Source organism: Thunnus maccoyii, chromosome 12 (assembly GCF_910596095.1).
Source record: "Thunnus maccoyii chromosome 12, fThuMac1.1, whole genome shotgun sequence".
Lineage (NCBI taxonomy): Eukaryota > Metazoa > Chordata > Actinopteri > Scombriformes > Scombridae > Thunnus > Thunnus maccoyii.
The window spans coordinates 6,909,849-6,928,227 of NC_056544.1; the positions used below are offsets into that span (position 1 = coordinate 6,909,849).

General features: G+C 39.8%; 1 protein-coding gene across 1 annotated transcript; it reads right to left on the reverse strand.

The window, feature by feature from the left end:
• On the reverse strand, positions 1-17,086 carry tgm1l1 (transglutaminase 1 like 1). The gene is made up of 14 exons (XM_042429543.1): positions 16,905-17,086; positions 13,145-13,434; positions 12,759-12,950; positions 9,541-9,792; positions 7,390-7,508; positions 6,681-6,788; positions 6,357-6,534; positions 5,620-5,758; positions 4,240-4,432; positions 3,653-3,806; positions 3,047-3,331; positions 1,747-1,907; positions 1,443-1,579; positions 1-1,328 (listed from the first exon to the last, which is right to left on the reverse strand). Exons 2-14 carry the CDS (start codon positions 13,431-13,433, stop codon positions 1,184-1,186), a joined length of 2,352 nt encoding a protein of 783 aa, XP_042285477.1. The 5' UTR covers position 13,434; positions 16,905-17,086; the 3' UTR covers positions 1-1,183.
• Between the last annotated feature and the right edge of the window lie 1,293 nt (positions 17,087-18,379).

The window sequence follows — 18,379 nt, forward strand, 5'->3', positions numbered from 1 at the left end:
CAAGGTAGATAAATAGTATAATATTAGTATAGTAGTAGTAGTAATAGTTTCCTTCACATTGTATGTTGAGTGCTGAAAACAGACTAGAACCAGGTGAAGCTATGGTGAGTTAAGGTCACACTTCCATTCTGACATGGCTGGCTGCAGTTCACAGCAGTGACAAGTCCAATTTTGCCAGAACTTGTTATACAAAGCTTAAGTCAGTGTAATGTACACACATACGATGAAAAAAAAAAAAACACAAAAAGATAATAAAGAGCAACATCTGGTAGAAGTTCATCTTAGGGAACATTAAGGCTTGCATTCTGCAAATGGAAACATTTCAGTTTTATGAATGCTGATTTGTTGGTTTTCAAAATAAACAAGGCAGTATGAAGTTGCATTTTCTCTGATGATCAAAGGAACATTTTTGACATGTCCTTGTAGAGTTTTTTTTGCAAATCTTCATGGTAAATTTGTACAGAAAAATTACTTTTTCAACAAATTTACATTTTTTTTCAACAATATTACAATTTGTTATTCAATCAAATAACATGTCAAAAAAACATGAGAAGTTGTAATGTGCCCTTTGCAAAATGTCAATGTCAATTACAACATCATTCCCTTTAAAACATTTCACAGTACCCTTCCTTCATGAATGCGAAAGCCACGTGAGGTTCATTTTGTCTGACAATACTTTTCATCTTATGAAACGCTATATGAATAATACATATACAGTATTTACATTATCACAAAATAATGGTGACCTGAATCTCTGCACCTTCACATGCTTTGTTCAGTGTCTTCAAATGCATTAAGGCATGTCAGAACAGTGATTGTAATCTAACAGTTAAGTTTATAACTTTAATATATGAATGCTCGCTAATTAAAGCACTTGCAATGCATGCATTTAAACTCTGTGTATACACAACTGTATATACATTTCAGAGCAAGGCAGAAGTGTGAATTTATATTATTTTATGTAAAAAATATAATACTGATAATGCTACAGTTAATAATTGCATATTCATAGTTTTAAAATATCAAAAATTCAGATTTTGCTGTAGTACAAAACAAACAGAATATTTTAAGATATAGAAACTTTGCACACTTTTCATATAATTAGAGGCTCTTAGTAAATATTTTGACAAGTTTATAAAGAAAAAGTGAGAACCGGACAGGAAGTGATCTTGCTGGCTCCCACTCATTGTTCAAGAACAACGATATCGGCCACTCCATGCACTTGTGTGAGCTGTTTACAGTCGAGTGACGCCACAAGCTTCCTGGGTCCGGGTTGGGTGGGGATGAAGTGTTCTGTCAGTGTCACTGTGGAGTGACTACCAACGTCACTGAAAGACAAAAAAAGAGGAGTGAAATATTAGTCTGGAGTGGGAAATGTGGGGGGAAATGCACGGGTGACAGAGGTTATTTGGCAAAAAACAAGAGATGTCTCATTGTCTTACCCAACAACAACTTCGTGGCCTTTCTGCAGACCCAAGCCCTCCACTCTGAAAATGACTCCCTTCAGTGTTCGTGGCAGGGGGTTGGTGAAGGTGATCTTGGCTGCCATCTCCTTACCAACCACGGCTTCTCCCAAAGGCTGCCAGGAAGAAATTCAAAATTGATCAGGATTTGTGAAGTAAATCTTCATTTCTTAGGCTCCCGAGTAAATAAAATTTTACACAACAAAATCCTTAAAAACGGAAAGAATGCTATCATGCCAATGCTAACTTTAAATGAACTGTTAAATGCTAAGCAAAAACTCACCATGATGTTGAGGTCAGGTGTTCGGAGCCTGAAAGTGGTCTGGTTGGCCAACACTTGCTGGGTCTCAATGACTCTTCCTGTCAGTGTCAGCATCAGGGCTGCCTGGTCCACCAGCTGGTTTTGGTACTGTTGGTAGGGCAGTAACCACTCAATGGTCTTTTCTGTGTGGAGAGAAAAAAGTGTTGGGCTACGAATTCAGAATGTTCACTGTAAAATTTGCACTTCCTTATATAAATACTGTTGATTAAAGAAGTAACCCAGAAGTAACCCAGATTAAAGAAGTTTTATGATGTTTAAGATTCTGTGTCATGCATTTACTTTGATAGTTGCATACTAGCAAAGCTCCCCCAGCTGTTCCTGTGCATTAAAGCTAGATTATCACATTTGAAAGAAGAAGTAACATATTCTTCCTCTTACAAATGAAAAGTAAAATAAAAAATAAGCAATAAAACACACCCTTTTTCAATTCAATATACTCTAGGGTTTTGCCTTTCTTGGGCTAGTATGACCAGTAGCTTATGCTGTGTTACCTAATGTTAGCAAACTTCAGATTGAAATTGCTGACTTACAGCATCAGCTCATTGACTTAATGAATCTTCATTACTTGTGCTACTGTTACATTACATTTTAATATTTACCATTGTGCTATAATTGTCATTTGTGCGGACAGTCACTGTTAAATTACATAAGCTAGTCTTGCTTTATATCAGCATTAATTGGTTTTCAGCTACTTGGGGGAGGCAGAAACAAACTCTACACAACACTGACATACTACCATCTTTTATGCTGATATGGCGCACTTGTTGGCAAACAGTTGCTTACACATCCACCAAACATTAGCATTCATTTAGAGTTGTATTTCCATCCACTTGATGAATGTAAGACCAATATTCATTCTACTTTTAGCTCTATTTTGCTCTCCAGTAACTCTTCAGAAAAATATCTGGCTTTATAACTGTTGCATATGTTCACTAGCTAGATGCTAACTTTGTTGGTCTGCTGTTGCCATGCAAATAGCATACAATGGGTTTTTAGAACTTTTCGCTCAAAATAACTGCTCTCTCTACAAAACTAAGATGAAAGCGTGAGAGTGAATCAATAGTTGTGGGCCATAATTCCAAAACAGTGAATTAAAAGACACAAAAACTCCATAGAGCTAAGGGGAAACTTTAAAGTTGAGTGATAATTCTCTGAGTTTGTCACTACAAGCGACCCCTTTCACATACATACATATCTTTTGATCCATTGTTAGTATAGAAATACTGATTATAACAGCTTTAAAGCATAGTGGAAAGCCAACCTTCATTGGGCAAAAGCTCCACAGGCATCTCCTCCTTCTTGATGGTGCCCCTCAGCACACCAGTGTAGTACATGACAGCCACCTGGCTGTGCAGCGTTGTCCGACGGGGCTGCGAGCTCAGGTTCTTCACTAGGATGGTCAGTTGGGCATCGGCACCCATCCTGGGCCCCTCGCCCTCCATCTTCACTTCCACGCTCACATCCTCTGCCATGGGAGTGGAGTAGACGTCTGGCTTGCTGCCATAGCGACTGGCAGTCTCCACAGCAATGCGTTCGTCTTCCGACCCTGACAAAAAGAGAGGAGGGGGTGAGTGCACCACATTCTGTCTGAGGTTTCAGGATTTATTGACAGATACAAGAGATATGGCACACAGTCCTTCCAAACAACGCAAAACAGTGAGACATAGTTTCATATTTTGAAGAAGATGTGAACAGTTGAGGGGTCAGCTGAGGGGAATCTGTGCACAGCAAAATGATCTATATAGCAAGGACTTATTAAATTATTACATTTTAAGATGGTTCCTTGTAGGAATAATTATGTCTGGTTCTGCAACATCAATCAAGGGTAGAACTGAAATGAAGCAAAGTATAATATGGTTGCCAGTACCTTCCTGGTATTTGTACAGGTGTGTGATGTCCGCCCGTGTCTCAGAACCCACTGCTTTGGTGCTGATACAGTGGCCGACGGCTTTCTTCTCACTGTGAATCTGGCTGAAAGTACCATCAAGATTTTTCTGCCAGTAGATCTTATCACTGTTGACCTGATGGGAGAGTAACACTTGATCAGCTCAAACATCAGAGTTCATTGGAAGTTTGTCTTTCATACACATGACACAATTTAGGTAGAGTATGCACAACTCATAAAAATGGATATATATGAAATTCCTCTCTGTGATTTTCTTGTAAATTAACGCAGATGAGCTGTGTTGTTGATCTAGAAAGTATCAGGGGAACCAAGAAAGAAGTCCTTGTTTGAAAGTAATCCATGCTATGCTAAGACAGAGGGTGTGCGCTAAGAGCCACTAAATTAGATGTCTATTAAAACTTCAAAGCTTTTAAAGTCTTTGATACCTGTAATTTAATTCTCACTTTGCAATCAGAGACAACGCCCTGGTAACGCATCAAAATATTCCCTGAGAGAACTAAATAACAAGGGTCTCTGCTCACGCACATTTGCCAGTTTCTAGCCCTCACCTCAGCAAAGATGAAGGGTGTGTCATGTTTGAGGTAGACCTGGCCAGAGCGGATGGCGTTGACAGAGGCGGGGCCACAGCGGAAGGTTCCCTGGCTGGTTTCCTGGGGAGTGGAGTCAATAGCCTGCCAGCCTCCATAACCAGCGGGCAAGTCTGGTCTTGCCATCCAGCAGTCGTTCCATACGTGGAAATTCCTATGGGTAGATGATATTAATTATGTCATTTGAGTTTGCTTATAAATAAATAGTTTTACGTTTTGGGAAATACACGTATTTTTCCTTTTGCTGAGAGTTACATGAAAAGCTCAGTACTACTCTAATGTGTGTCTTGGCTTGAAGGGATGGTTCGGATTTAGTTGTAGTTTGGTTGTATGAGATGCAACCAAAGGTACACTATAGAATAGTGCACAGTTTAGAATATTTTCACTGCTTTACCTTGCCATCAGGCAGCCCTTTCCTTTGGCAAAACATTTTCTCAACCATAGAACTTCTGTATTCCTACGCATGTTGCATGCTGTATTATGCCACAGATCAGCTGTATGGGTCAGAAAACACTGCTTAATATGAAATTGCAGCCAGTAGCCACTTAAATTTATATTGGTGTAAAGAAATAGTAAAAAAAATAGCCTGGCTCTTTCCACATTTTTACACTTTCCCTACGTATTAAACAAATGAGATAAGTATAACATGTTAATAAGTGAGCTTTAGAGGTGCTGGTAGGTAGATTTGGTCATCTTTGAACAGAGCTAGGCTAGCTGTTCACTGTCTTTATGCTAAGCTAATGAGCTGCTGGCTGTAGCCTTCTAGACAAATATAAGAGTGGTATTGATCTTCTATTATAACTCTCAGCAAGAAAGCATTTCCCAAAATGCATAACCTTTCTGTTAAGATTACATAGCATAGTGTTCATTTAGACCTTTTAGAAACATCTTAATTTCAGATTCGTGTTAGGTTTCATGAACATGTGTGTGTAAGAATTGAAGAGTCCTTTATGGATCCTAAATTTAACAGGAATTATTGACAAAATTGCAGCTGTCTACCATTGCTACATTTTGCTACATTTCAACAAGCACCTGATGTGCTTTTGCTTCTTGGTTAGAGAGGAAAGGAGTAAAAAATTAGCCAGAAATAACAAAAAATATCACCAATCATTCTAAGGGGCACAGATAGTACTTCCAGATAGCAGATAGATACCAGATTAGCCTCTGCTGTCTGAGAAGATTTACAGATAATTGAAAGAGCACGACATCATTGAGGTTTCAAGTTAGAGGGGACTGCTTTTGGAGAAGATCTAAATATACGGTGCATTCCTAAGGTATGGATTTAGCAGCTGGCAATTTTCATAGCAGGGTGTCCTGGCCATGTAAGGTTACACATCTTACCAGACAGAATCACTGTTGAGGTAGTCAATTGGCTTCATATTCTCATCGAAATATACATCTGTGGTGAGGGATACGTCAGTATCATGAGCAGACTGGAAGTTGGTCACACTGCGGGCGGGTATGCCAAGACAGCGGAGAACTGGAAACAAGGAAAGACAGAGGTAGAGTAATTAAAACTGCATTTACGATGTCATTTCACAATTCAATTATGTGTCCAGATGCTAAGACATGAGCAAAATGACTTCAGGCATTGCTCCTAAGATGGCATTTGCATGCTGGCACTGAACTTTATTATCCTGGCTTTATGAAAGCAACACGTGTGGCTCTATCTGTGACAAAAGTAGGAGGTATGACAAGAATGCCAATGCAAGGTATTTAGGGTGTATATGAGCTACGGCCTGCTATCAGGGGCAACACTATGTGCTAAGGTCAGCGAGCTGTCATGTGAGGGACCCTGCCTGCACGCACTATGAATGAAGTGTTCTGTTACAGTTAGAGTTAATGAAAAGGGCCTGATAGACAGGAAGTCTGTTCATCAAATTAACATGAACATTGGAAAACACACAACCATTGGGTATCCTCTGTGGCATTTGCACATGCACACACATACAATCTCTTCACATGGCTACTACCATAGAGAGTTCCAATTTCCCACTTAAGTCCAACCTGTCTACATAAACATGTACTCCTCACTCACACACAACATCACATGCTCTCTGTTTAGCTCACAAACTCACCTGTTGTAGTGACCCCAGAGAAGACCCAGCACTGTCCATATGACACAGGCGTTCCATTGGAGGAGTGGTATTTCCTCAGGATCTCCACGCTGCTGCTCCAAGCCGTAGGAGACACTCCATCAGAGTAATCTCCTGACCAGTTCCCAACCAGAACCCCTGAGTCATCCTGAGCATTTATCTGATAGGAGAATGGTGACACAGACAGTGAGAATCTGTCAGCATGTTGCTGTGTTGTGGTGTTCACTTTCAAAGCAACATAGTGCAAGTGAAAAGGTAGATAAATTGAATTATCTACTTAGTGATCAAAAAAAAAAAAATTCTTACCATGGCAGATATGACCCTGACCACATTAATAGAATCCCCTCGGCCAGATGGTGGCATGTCACTCTTTTCCAAGATGAACAGACATGCTTCCAGGATCCCCTCATGAAACTAAAGTGAAGAAAAACACAAGATTACCAATAAAGGAAAACAGTCCATTCAAATGAGAATGATATATGCTGTATCATCACATTATCTGTATACAGTATTTTAACATTTAAACAAGAGTCAATTGCTATATTAATTGTGAAAACTTCTGTTAACAAATGAGACTAGCGCATTAACAACAAGCCACATGGTAGCACTGGATGTTCCTTCATTATGATGAACGTGGGCACTGCTGTTAATTTTGAGTCATTCCCAAATACACGGTCCTGCTGCTGTGAATACTCACCAGCACATATTAATCTGCAGCTGGAAATAGTCCCCAATAAATGCACTATTTACTTCTGTTTTGAGCAACATTTGCTAAAAACTACAGTGCCCATATGTTTTAGAACATTACCTAGCTTTTTTTTTAGAAAAAATAAAAAACATTTTCATTGTATGTTTTCAGTAGGAACCAATGGGTTTGGGGAATGAAAGTTGGAAAGCATTGTTCTTTTCATGGGATTTGTTGCTCATCAGCAAAAACATAGAATGATACCAGCCACATGGATAAGTAGAATTAGTCAGTAGAGTACAACTGAGTTTTTATTCTGATATTACATACCTGCCCAAAGTTCCATGTGCGAGAACCTATTTGATTCTCTGTGCCATAGTAAATTCTCCCAGTGTCATTCAGCACATACTCTTCCCTCTCATCATCGTCATCCTGGAACACTGTGTCCTCTGTAAATATATTACACCATTATATATGTATATATACAGTAATTTGGCATTACAATACTTACTATTACAAACAGTATACAGGTATCTCTAAAGAAGATCCTACTAAACTAAACTTGAAAGGAAATACACAGAAACTCTGTGTAAATGAACTCCTGTCAGCACTTTGGCTTCCTCCTTCTCCGTAAAAGTCACTCACAATCCATGGATTAGTCATCTCTTTAGTGACTAGACTAGATTTCTCTTGAAAAATGTGAAAAAGTCCTCAAGGCCAGGAAATGGTTAAGATACACAACGATCCCTCGGTGGAGCCCACATTCATTTATGGGAAACAGTCTGTTTTAAGTGACATCAGCGCAACAGATTTGGGTGCGCACCACTGACATGAGCCTTTCTTTTTCCATCTCTTTTATCTCTTACTGTTACTACCGTGATTACCAGTGGTTGGATAAAGTAACGTGAGAAATAGAGAGAAAAGGAAAGCAGTAAAAGTATCAGGGTATTCAAGATGAACGTGAGAAAAAGCAAGTGGAAGGAAGAGGTTTGACAAAGTCATGAGGGACAACTGAGAGAAAGAGGGGAAGTTATGCTTCGGAGGGAAATGGGAAGGGAGAGTGGAGCGGAACAGAGAGTCTTGAGATTTTACAGGAGAAAACAAGGGAGGTGAGGCTGACAGTATCTGGCAGCTCTGATTATTGTGGTCCTCCTTGCTTACTGAATATTTCTGGAATGTGGGGAGAAACAGACACACACAGGAGGATAGGAGGAGCAGAACAGAGAACAGAGCAGTGGGACGATGGAGTGAGGGTTGGGTCAACAGATAGCAAGAAAGGAGTAACACTGGGTGGGGGAGGCTTACAAAGGGAGGAAATACAGATGGAGGCAGTAAAAGCGAAGGAGAGGACAGGTTGTCACCAGCTGTAGGATTACTCTGCACTCGCCCCACGGCGTTTTATACAATAATTGTAGGATTTTGATGAGGATTTATGAGCGTGAGGCAGGATTGGTTTTGGGAAGAAGAGACTGAGAGAGGGAAAAGGAGATTGGGCTTGATGCCAAAAGCAGTATGCTGCCAAAAGCACCAACCCCATAATGAAAGACAGACTGTTTTTTTAACAGATCCAGATCCACTGTTGTTATTTTGCTGTGTTGTAAATGTGCTTTTTTGGGGGTGGGGGTCAAATATCCTGTACAAATAGTTTGCAGAGCTCAGCAAACAAAAAGGCACTCAGCGGAATACCTAATGGACCTCATTTACCAATCGCCTCTTAACTGAACAGTAGAATAATAAGTATGCATATTTTTTTTAAAGAGATGGACCTCTTTTTTGTTTTTAATTACAAACATTTTGGAAAAAAGAAAATACTGATAAACCCCTCAAAGTGTTTGGATTATCCAGTAAGCACAGGTTTAAAATAATATCTGTATGTATGAACATTTCATAAATGAGGCCACTGAAAGTTGGTTTTATCTTAAAAAACCGAAGTGTTTTGGTCACAAACGTATCAACATAGTGGTTAAGTGGTATTAAGAAGTGTTGAAAGTCTTGAATTACAGCCAGTGGAGTTACATAACTCCCATAGTTATACACAGGGTCACACTGTAGCTATTTGACAGACAGCAACACTCTCATCGTCTGAGCTGGCCTTTCTTGCCCATGTGTAACCTTATAACAGGATTCCTCTCAGAGGTAAAGGTTAAAGAGTCATCTGTTTTGTGCCAATATTTGCAATCAGAACGATGATGCCATTCATTATCCAGCAGTTATGTTGTTCTCTTTACGTCTTCCCTGGCAACTGGGCTGTATTAGACACTTCTCCTGCAAGAAATATATTGACTTTGGAAGATATTCTGCTTCAAACCTAATATTGAGCCAAATAGTAACCATTTCATTCTAGACATGTTATGTAACACTGTCTGTCTTCCCTCATTTTTCTCCTCTTATCACTTGTGGCTTGTCTTCTTTCCGTCCACTCTTTCACATTCCACAATCTGTGCAAAGCCTCTGCCCAGTTCACACCCACTGCCAGCTTACCTTCACACCAGGGGTTGAAGAGCATGACGATGTTCTTGCTGGACTCGTGAGTTGTTTTGGCCTCACCCTTCGGAGAGCAAATTGTGACTGTGAGGCCGTACAGGCCAATCACAGCACTGGCTGGTGAGTTGACTGACAGCTTGATCTTGTTGCCGTTCTGCTCTACAACCTTGGCCTCCCAGCGTTCATCCTCCAAGTCATCCACCAGCGGAATGATAACATGGGTGCCTTTGGACACCATGGGCAGGGGACCTACACCACACAGGTTATATTTGAGTCAAGTTGTAAGGATGCAACAAAAAGAAACACTATAGCAACATTTTTCCTGTACAATAGTCTGATGTATCACAATGCATTTCATGCTTTGCCTTTATGTGGTTTTGTACAATATGCTCTCATTTGAATTTATGTGCGGAGTTCTACCCAATAAAGGAATAAACTGACATTTTGGGAAATAGAGAGAATTTGATTAGAAGATAGATATTCTCCACTCTTATATATGTCCATTAAATATGAAGGTAAGCCTAGAGTCAGCAGCTGATTAGCTTAGCTTAGCCTAAAGACTGGCAGCAGGGGGAAACAGCTAGCCTGGTTCTGTCCAAAGGTAAAAATATTTCTACTGGCACTTCTTAAACCCACTGATGAACGTGTTATATTTAATTTCTTTAATCATTTTACAGAAACCCATTTGTTCTAGTGCTATAGGGGACCATTTCTTGGCCGGGTGCAGTGACTTCCAAAAGTCTCTGCTCGTGACAATAATGCCAAGCCTCCAGGAAGAATATAAGCTACACCATGTTAATTAGTGAGTTATTAGTAGAAGGGCACATAGGCAGATTTCTTTACCTTTCAACAGAGCAAGGTTAGCTGTTTCCCCTTGTTTCCAGTCTTTGTGCTAAAGTAAGCAAGGCTAACAGTTTACTTGCTGTAACTTCATATGTAACGGACAGACATGAGAATGATTATCGATCTTCTCATATAACTCCCAGCAAGAAAGAGAAAAAGAATGTCCCAGAATGTAAAACCATTTCTTTAAGGAATCCAAAGATTAACTACATGCAACTGATTTGCTTTGCACCAGTAAAGCTATCAGAATATAGCAAAACATTTGATTGGAAAATGATAAACTCATAAATGAAGTTAAAAAGAATAATATAGCACAACCATCTGCAACTGAACAACAGATTCTTTCATTTACAATGAATGAACCTTTGGGACAGAACAACATATTTGACGCTTTTAGTATAAACAAAAGACAGCCTTCCACAGGCACATGATGTTGTACAGTTTTGTTTGTGCAATCAAAACTATCTTTGAATCACATTTTGTTTTAAATGTGTGTATGAAAATTCTAATTGTGCACCTCCATTGAAGTGCCTTTTGAGCCTATTTTATTTGTGATTCTCAACTGACCTTGAAAGTTTGGATTAACTAAAGTTAGACTGCAGCAGTGGCAGTGGAAGGACTTCATTGCAACATGTAGCTGGACATGGGCAACTCTATTATTTACATCACAGTAATTCTTAGTCTGTTCCCACAGTGGATGACACAACCATAGCACACTGTAAACCACAGATGCATCACTGCTTTGCACCCAACTGTGAGTAGTTTCTCTGGAAAGCCTCACATACCGCACGTAAACACACATCCAGCCAGACACAGAAGTGGTTTATCTTACAGACAGCTAGCTTGGATATGACAATGTTTTGCTTAATGATTTGCTAAATACTGACAAACTAAGAAAAGTTAACAACTTTATATGTCCTCTTGTTGTGAGAAAAAGGGTTATATTAAAGGTCCTTCTAAGCTAAGAGACTTATTGCATGCTTTCCTCTGAGCTATTTTCTTGGTGACACCCTGCTGGGCTTTAGCTGCCATTTACTAAAGGGAGTATGGAGTTTATCAAGAAACCATTGTTCTCCAGCCGACCACAACCAAGACTCCCCACCCTTCCCTTGTTGAAAAGGAAATCAATGAAAAACGTTGTCTCTTTTCTTCTGGAGCAACTTCACCTTTATTGAAAACTGACTACAAAATAACAGGTTAGTGGGCTGCAATGATACAAAGCCCCAACACTTAAAGCCTTTTCACAGCAAATGACACTGTGAAAGCAACAGCAATGAGAGTCTTTAGAATTTGAATAGCTCAGATAGTTATGTGTGTTGAGTCCTTGCTTCCCTCTTAGTGGTGGTGATGTAATGGCAATTTATTCCCTAGTGTGTATGGATCACTGTAGTGTGAGGTCTGTAAATACCAAAGGGAGGTGTCCGGTGTCCTAAGGTCTGGAATATGTTAAGACTGTGGGTGGAATCTAAAACGTGTGGTGTAGCTATGGTTGAACTGCAGCCCGATTTAAACGTGCTAGCTACGTATAGCATTCTGACCATGTTTTCCATGCTTTGTTTTGAGTTAATGGTTTGTTCCTCTGCGTTTCACATGGACTTGAGACTAATATTGATTTAACACTCTGACAATGTTATACATGAAGATCAGTTTATTCGTCATGATTAGTATGACTCAGCCTGTGAAAATTGTTGTATTATGTCTTCTGTGTCTATAGAGAAGCTTTCTAAAGTCTGAGAAAACAACCCTGATGAAGTTAGTCCTCTGAACTTGGACAAAGAGTTCAAAGGATGAGGGTAATTACCAGGCAAGGAGAGTCTAACAAATGACATTAACATACTTCTAAACATTTACAAAAATCCTCCCTCTCATCCCCAGTAACACAACATACAAATTGTAGGATCCAGTGTTTATGAAGCTTGACCCATTCTAGTGACTTAAAGTTAGGGTATCTCAACCTCTGCTGCTTTGATTTCCATCATTCTTTTTTAATCTGTCTCTTATGAATCCCCAAAATTAATGCCGGTTGCAATGCAATTGTTGGAGTAGCCCTTTAAGATTTATTAATATATTTTTCTTTATTATTTTGGTTTTGATTTCCCATTTTCCTGCCACTGCACTAGTTGATGATATAGAGCACTGACTTTCTTTCTGACTGTGTCTGTTAGATACTCCTTTGGTCCACTATGATGTTTTTAAAACATGCATTGGGCCTAAATAGTGTGACCACCTCTCAGTAAAAGCACTTGGCTTTTGTATCAGAAAAGATCAAATTTACACCTACTATACTGGTTGCATTGTATGTCTTTATCATTTAAGTAATATATATATCTGGTTGGAAAGTATGACACACACCCCCTCCCTTAGCCTCATACCTGTTTTAAGGTCCAGATACAGCTTGTGAGTGTCAGCCTTGAAGGGCCTGTTGAGCTCCAGCTCCATCTGGAAGGTCTGCCCTCTGCGGATGATCAGCTCATCTCCGTCATACAGGTCAGTGTGGTGCTCCCGTCTGTTCTGACTTGTCTTGGAGCTCAGCAGGTCCACAGAAAGCACTGACAACTTCATTTCTGAGAGAGAAGGATTGAATATCCTTATATAATAATGCTGGAATAGGTTTGATATCTTCTGTAGGAAACATCATGATGCAAAAACTGTCCAGAGGTGAATAAACCCAGTCCTGGGCCCATGCCATGTTTTGTAAAACAAGCCACCTTCACATCTAGAGTATTACACAAATGACCTCAAAAGTCAATCACATTACCTTCCAGTTCCTTTGCTTCTCCATTCTCAGGCTGTGGCTTAACAGGCTCCGGGGCCAATTCTGGGGCTGGGGGTTTGACAAATTCCACCTTATCTGTAACATCATAAGAGGTGCTGTTCTGGCGCTTACAGCAACAGCATATTTTCCTGAAAAAGCGGCAACATCCTCCTTTCTCCTGCTTCTTCTCCTCATCCTTGTGAATGGTCAGCTCCACCCGGGTGGGTGGGGCTGCTCCTGGGAAGCGCCCCACCTCTGACGTGCCTCTTACTGTCAACCGTTCACCTGGCATTCTGGAAGACATGGAAAAATTGCTATTTCAAGATACGAATCAAGATATTAAGTCAATACTTTACACATATGACACTACTGAATCGTCCTGCTTTTCCTGAAATTAGGATGTGTGTTAATGACAGAGTTCAAGGGCTAACTGGAAACCAATAAGCAAGCGGTGCGAAGAAAAGAAAACAGAAATTAGGACAACAGAACAACTTACCTTTTTTAACAGACTGAAGACTAGAACTGAGATAATTAATTGAGCATTGCAGTTTTTCAAACAAAAATGCCAAACATTTGATGATCAAGATATCATCTCAGTATAATCTCCAGACCTCACTGTGAACAGTTTTCATTGGAACTACAGAAACATTTCCTTGGAAAACTGTTGACTGTGTTTAAAACTTTCTGCATGGCTAGAGACCACAAGTAATATTGAGTAATAAAAACATTTGTGCCTAAAAACTCAACAAAATTGTTGGTGAAGCAGAAAAAAATCAAGAAAAAGGATGTAAATTATGGCCTCAAAAAGTTATGTACACACTTCTCCTTCTCCCTTTCTTTCATCTCTCCATTATAAAACAATCAATAGTCATCTCTTTTACTATTTCCCACAATTACCACATTCCAGACACGCACTTTCCTCGGCCATCAGGCTTTCCCAAAGCATTCTGGGGTATTTAGCCTTTCATCCTTGTCGGCTATACTCCCTGCACAATCTAACATATTGTACCCACTACAAGCAGCTGGATTTCATCTGTCTCACCCCAGCTGTTGGGGCGTAATACAGTTTGTGGTATGTCTCTGTGCACGCACATAGGTGTACAGTACTGTAGATCATGTGAACATTTATCACACTGTCACATCCCCACCCTCATACAGTGCACTAATAATCACAGTGGAATTAGATCATTTGTTACATTGAAGATAATCCCTGTCCCTCCTGCTCGTATTCAGCTTTGAAACTCGGGGCCAAATGTCAACTTTGGGAAAGTGAAAACAAAGAAGTGTTTACTAAAATGAAAGGCAAAGGGAGGAAGTCTTTCCCTCTTACCCCCTTCTTTCTCCCTTTTTCCCACAATCTGCATCTTCTCCACATTGGTCACATTGGGCTGCAGCCAGGCGCTACACACAAAAATAAATCTGTATTACCCAAGCATTAAAGCGCCAATGGGGTTTTGTTGGCTCTTGTAAAACACCCATGAACTGTAATGAGCTGCAGTAATGCACGTAGTCAGCTAAATACAGCGTTGTTGAGTGAACACGTATAGGAGATGTTTGGTTTATGGGGTAATTATTCTCATTTTTACAAACAACTGACTATTTGCTAAGCCCCATCCCCCTTAGTTACTACCCCTGTCAAGCTTTATTCTACCCAGCACCTGGTTCACAGTCATGACTGTGGACATGTGGAGGGTCTTTAATATGGCTACATACATGATATAATGCTAAAAAGCTGATGCTAAAGCTACAAGTTTCACGCAAAATGTCCACATCCACAGCAGTGGGTGATCCATGTAGGCAACATGTAAATGAAGAAGCAGCATTAATTACCATCATCAATAAAAATCTATAAGAATAAGAAAATCCTCTTATATACTTGTGCAGCAGTAATGCTTTATTATTTATATACTATTTATGATTTATTTATCATATACACAAGCAGCAGTGAAAGTCTTTGGTAAAGTGCTGCTACTTTTCTATTGATTGCATGTCTAAATATTAACATCGGACAGGCGTATCACACTGATTTGGGGAAAAAAGGCAGTGATATTGAAGTTCAAAGTTCAAAGAGCGGACAACAGCTGAGGAATAGGTGATAGTGAGGGACATCTCATAGTATCAGACCCGTGTGTAGGTGTAGAATATGCATGTAGCATCTGTGTGTGTGTGTGTGTGTATGTGACTATGTGCACCTCTGATTTTTCAATTCCGTGACTTCCTGAGTTCACCCGCTGGTCAGATGCTTTCTCCTCCCTTCAACCGTTTCCAAATCCTCTAAATATTTGGCAGAAACATTCATAATTATCGTGACAGATACAATGGATCATGTCAGCTCTATGTATTGCAACATGAACTCCACCCAAAACTGTTTTCACACTCTCCTACCCATTCCGTCCTGTGCTCTCTTATTTTAGGAAAGGAATCTGCATGTAGACTGAAATGAGATGAAAAGCTCGGCACATTCTGGTTACAGGGCAGTAATTCTAGATTTATTCTATTGCATTAAGCTCTTTTGCTTTTATCTTCTTACTCACAGATGATATGTGACTAAATATTTGCGGTGATAAAATGCAAGATACAGGTACAAATGGACAAATAATACAACAAATATGGATATTTTTCAAACGTAACAGCTGAACATAAGCTTTTCAGGGTGTTTAGTCAATAATTTGTGTCTTCACAGGCTTTCTAAAGATCAAGTTATCTCACAACTACACCTTAGGTGGCCTAAAATTGTCCAATTAGAGCCATCCACTCAACCCCCTAAAACCATGAAAAGCCATTCCACAAGCCTAATTTTTGGCAGCCTCGCTCTTCCCTCACACTTTAATGCAGTAATTTAAATGGATTTATAATACAGCCATCAGCCAAGCTTGAAATGAAGTGTTACTTCTTCACCCCCCCCCCCCCCCCCCCCCCCGCCGTTCACTACCACATGTATCACTTCATCCATTATATTGCATGTGCCCACTCCCACTGCACTTCTTCCCAGTCAGTTAGTGTTGGCATGGCGGCAGGGCTGGTATGCCTACTGGCCCCTGAGATAAGCGCTGTTCCCAAACAACAGCAGCCGCTTTAAATGGCCAGGCTTATATGTCTGATGATGTTGCGCCCATGTAATATTAATTAATTGATTAAAGAAAAAAAACAAACTTGAAATGTCACAGTACGATAAAAGCCTGGAATGCCATCACATGTAGAGAAAAACAGCTAGAAATGGATTAAATCCTTTGTACTGCACATCCTTCAAGGTCTCTGGGAGAAGAAAAGGGATCAGCTGGTTAGTGGCCAACCAGCTGCTGCTGAGGGCATGAAAGTACCTTAACTACTTGTCTTTGTTCTCCATTAAACATGGTAAATGCTTTAAAGCGGATATAACAATAAACCAACTTTGGCAGGATGAGGCGGCCCCTTCCTTATGAAGTGCTGGAAGCCCATTGGGGAAAGTGATTAGTTGGATTGTTGTTACGTTTGACAACAAAAAAGGTCCATTCAATAAACAAAACATACTTCAACAATAGTCAAATGACTTTTATAGTATTGCTGAGCCAGAAAAAGTACTACAACTGTCTCCTTCCCTTCTATTCTCCTCCAGATAATCATCATATAAACCTTTAATTGTATGAGAGATTTTCTCTTATGTATGAGAGGAAACCGTTAGGTCAGGCGTGTCCAGTTACAGGTTCACACTTCCCTTCATGTCCGCTACTAGGAAAGGAAGCATACAGCAAAAACATGTAGTATTAGTGAGTGACGCTCTTACTTTCTCTGTGAGGACTCTTCTATGGATCAGCGGTGAAACCTCTGCTTCGTCCTGAGTAGTGATCCCTCAGTGTTTGAAAACTTTTAGAAACTTTTTTCTGTACTCGCACTTGGTCTCGTAGAAGACTTAGATATCTGCCTGTCCAAGAATGTACTGCACGCTACTTAAAGTCCTCACACACCCCTTTCCCTTTCAGCTCTGCCCACCCCGCCCCGCCCAGAGAAGCAGAAGCAGAGGTCCAGCTCCGTCGAGCGCAATTTGGGCGCGCTGCGTAGAAGCACGCGTACATGACACACACACACACACACACACACACACACTGGACAAAAGTTGTTACGTAAGATTCAGCACTATTTTTCCAATGCTGAAAGGGAGTGGAAGCACGTACAATGGAGGGTAGGGGAAAAAAAACTTGTGAGTCTAAGTCATCCGCTAAACCCAGAAAAAATCAGAGGCATTAACATTTTCAGGAATTATGTAGAAATATAAATACTATAATTGCCATAGAATGAAAAACGCCATAGAATAAAAAAATACACAGAATAAATAAAAAAATGTCATAGAATAAAACTGTTGAATATTTCCTCACAAACAGTTGACACCACATTAATAGACCAAAATCACAGTTTTAATTACAAATATCTTGGTTTCTGGAATGATGGATAAGCTTTGCTTCAAAAAGCACATCAAACTACATCACTTAAAGCAAAACTGGCATTCTTTTACAGAGATAAGACTTTCTTTTTTTCTTTTGGACTATGGCGATACAATTTATATGCACATTCCTGCTACTTAAATCTCTTGATTCAGTACAGCATTCAGCTCTTAGATTCATAACTGGAGACAGCTTCAGAACACATCATTGTATATTATATGTGAAAGTTGGGTGGCAATTGTTGGCAGTAAGAAGGGAACAACATTGTATTCTATCTATTTACAAAGCACTAGTGGGCAAACTTCCTACATATATCTCATGTCTTCTCTATTATAGATCACCTTCACACTACACTAGATCTCAGGATTATTTGTTTTGTGAAGAACATCAGTACAAGTTAGTACTGAAGTTGTAAAACTGGCTTTTAAATATTTCACTCCAAACAAGTGGAACAATTTACAAAAGCTTGCTAAAATGGAAGAGCTGATCCCTCACATCCATTTCAAACATCTTTTGATAGATTTGGTACAGTGTGAATCGACGTGTTTTCTATGAGTGATGTTGATGCCTTTCCTTGAATGTCTTTGAATGTTGTCTCTGTTCGTATGTCTGCTGTAAATCGTGTTAGTTAATTTGAATTTGTACACTGTAAATATTGTGTTTATTTTCTGTATGTTCTGTATTCAGGGCAGCCTTGGAAAAGAGAGCATGCTCTCAATGGCCCCTCTCTGCGGAAATAAAGGTTACTAAATAAATTGCATGCAGACTGAGTGATTCAAGGGGTATTTGCAGGACATTGACTGTAACTTACCCTGGACAC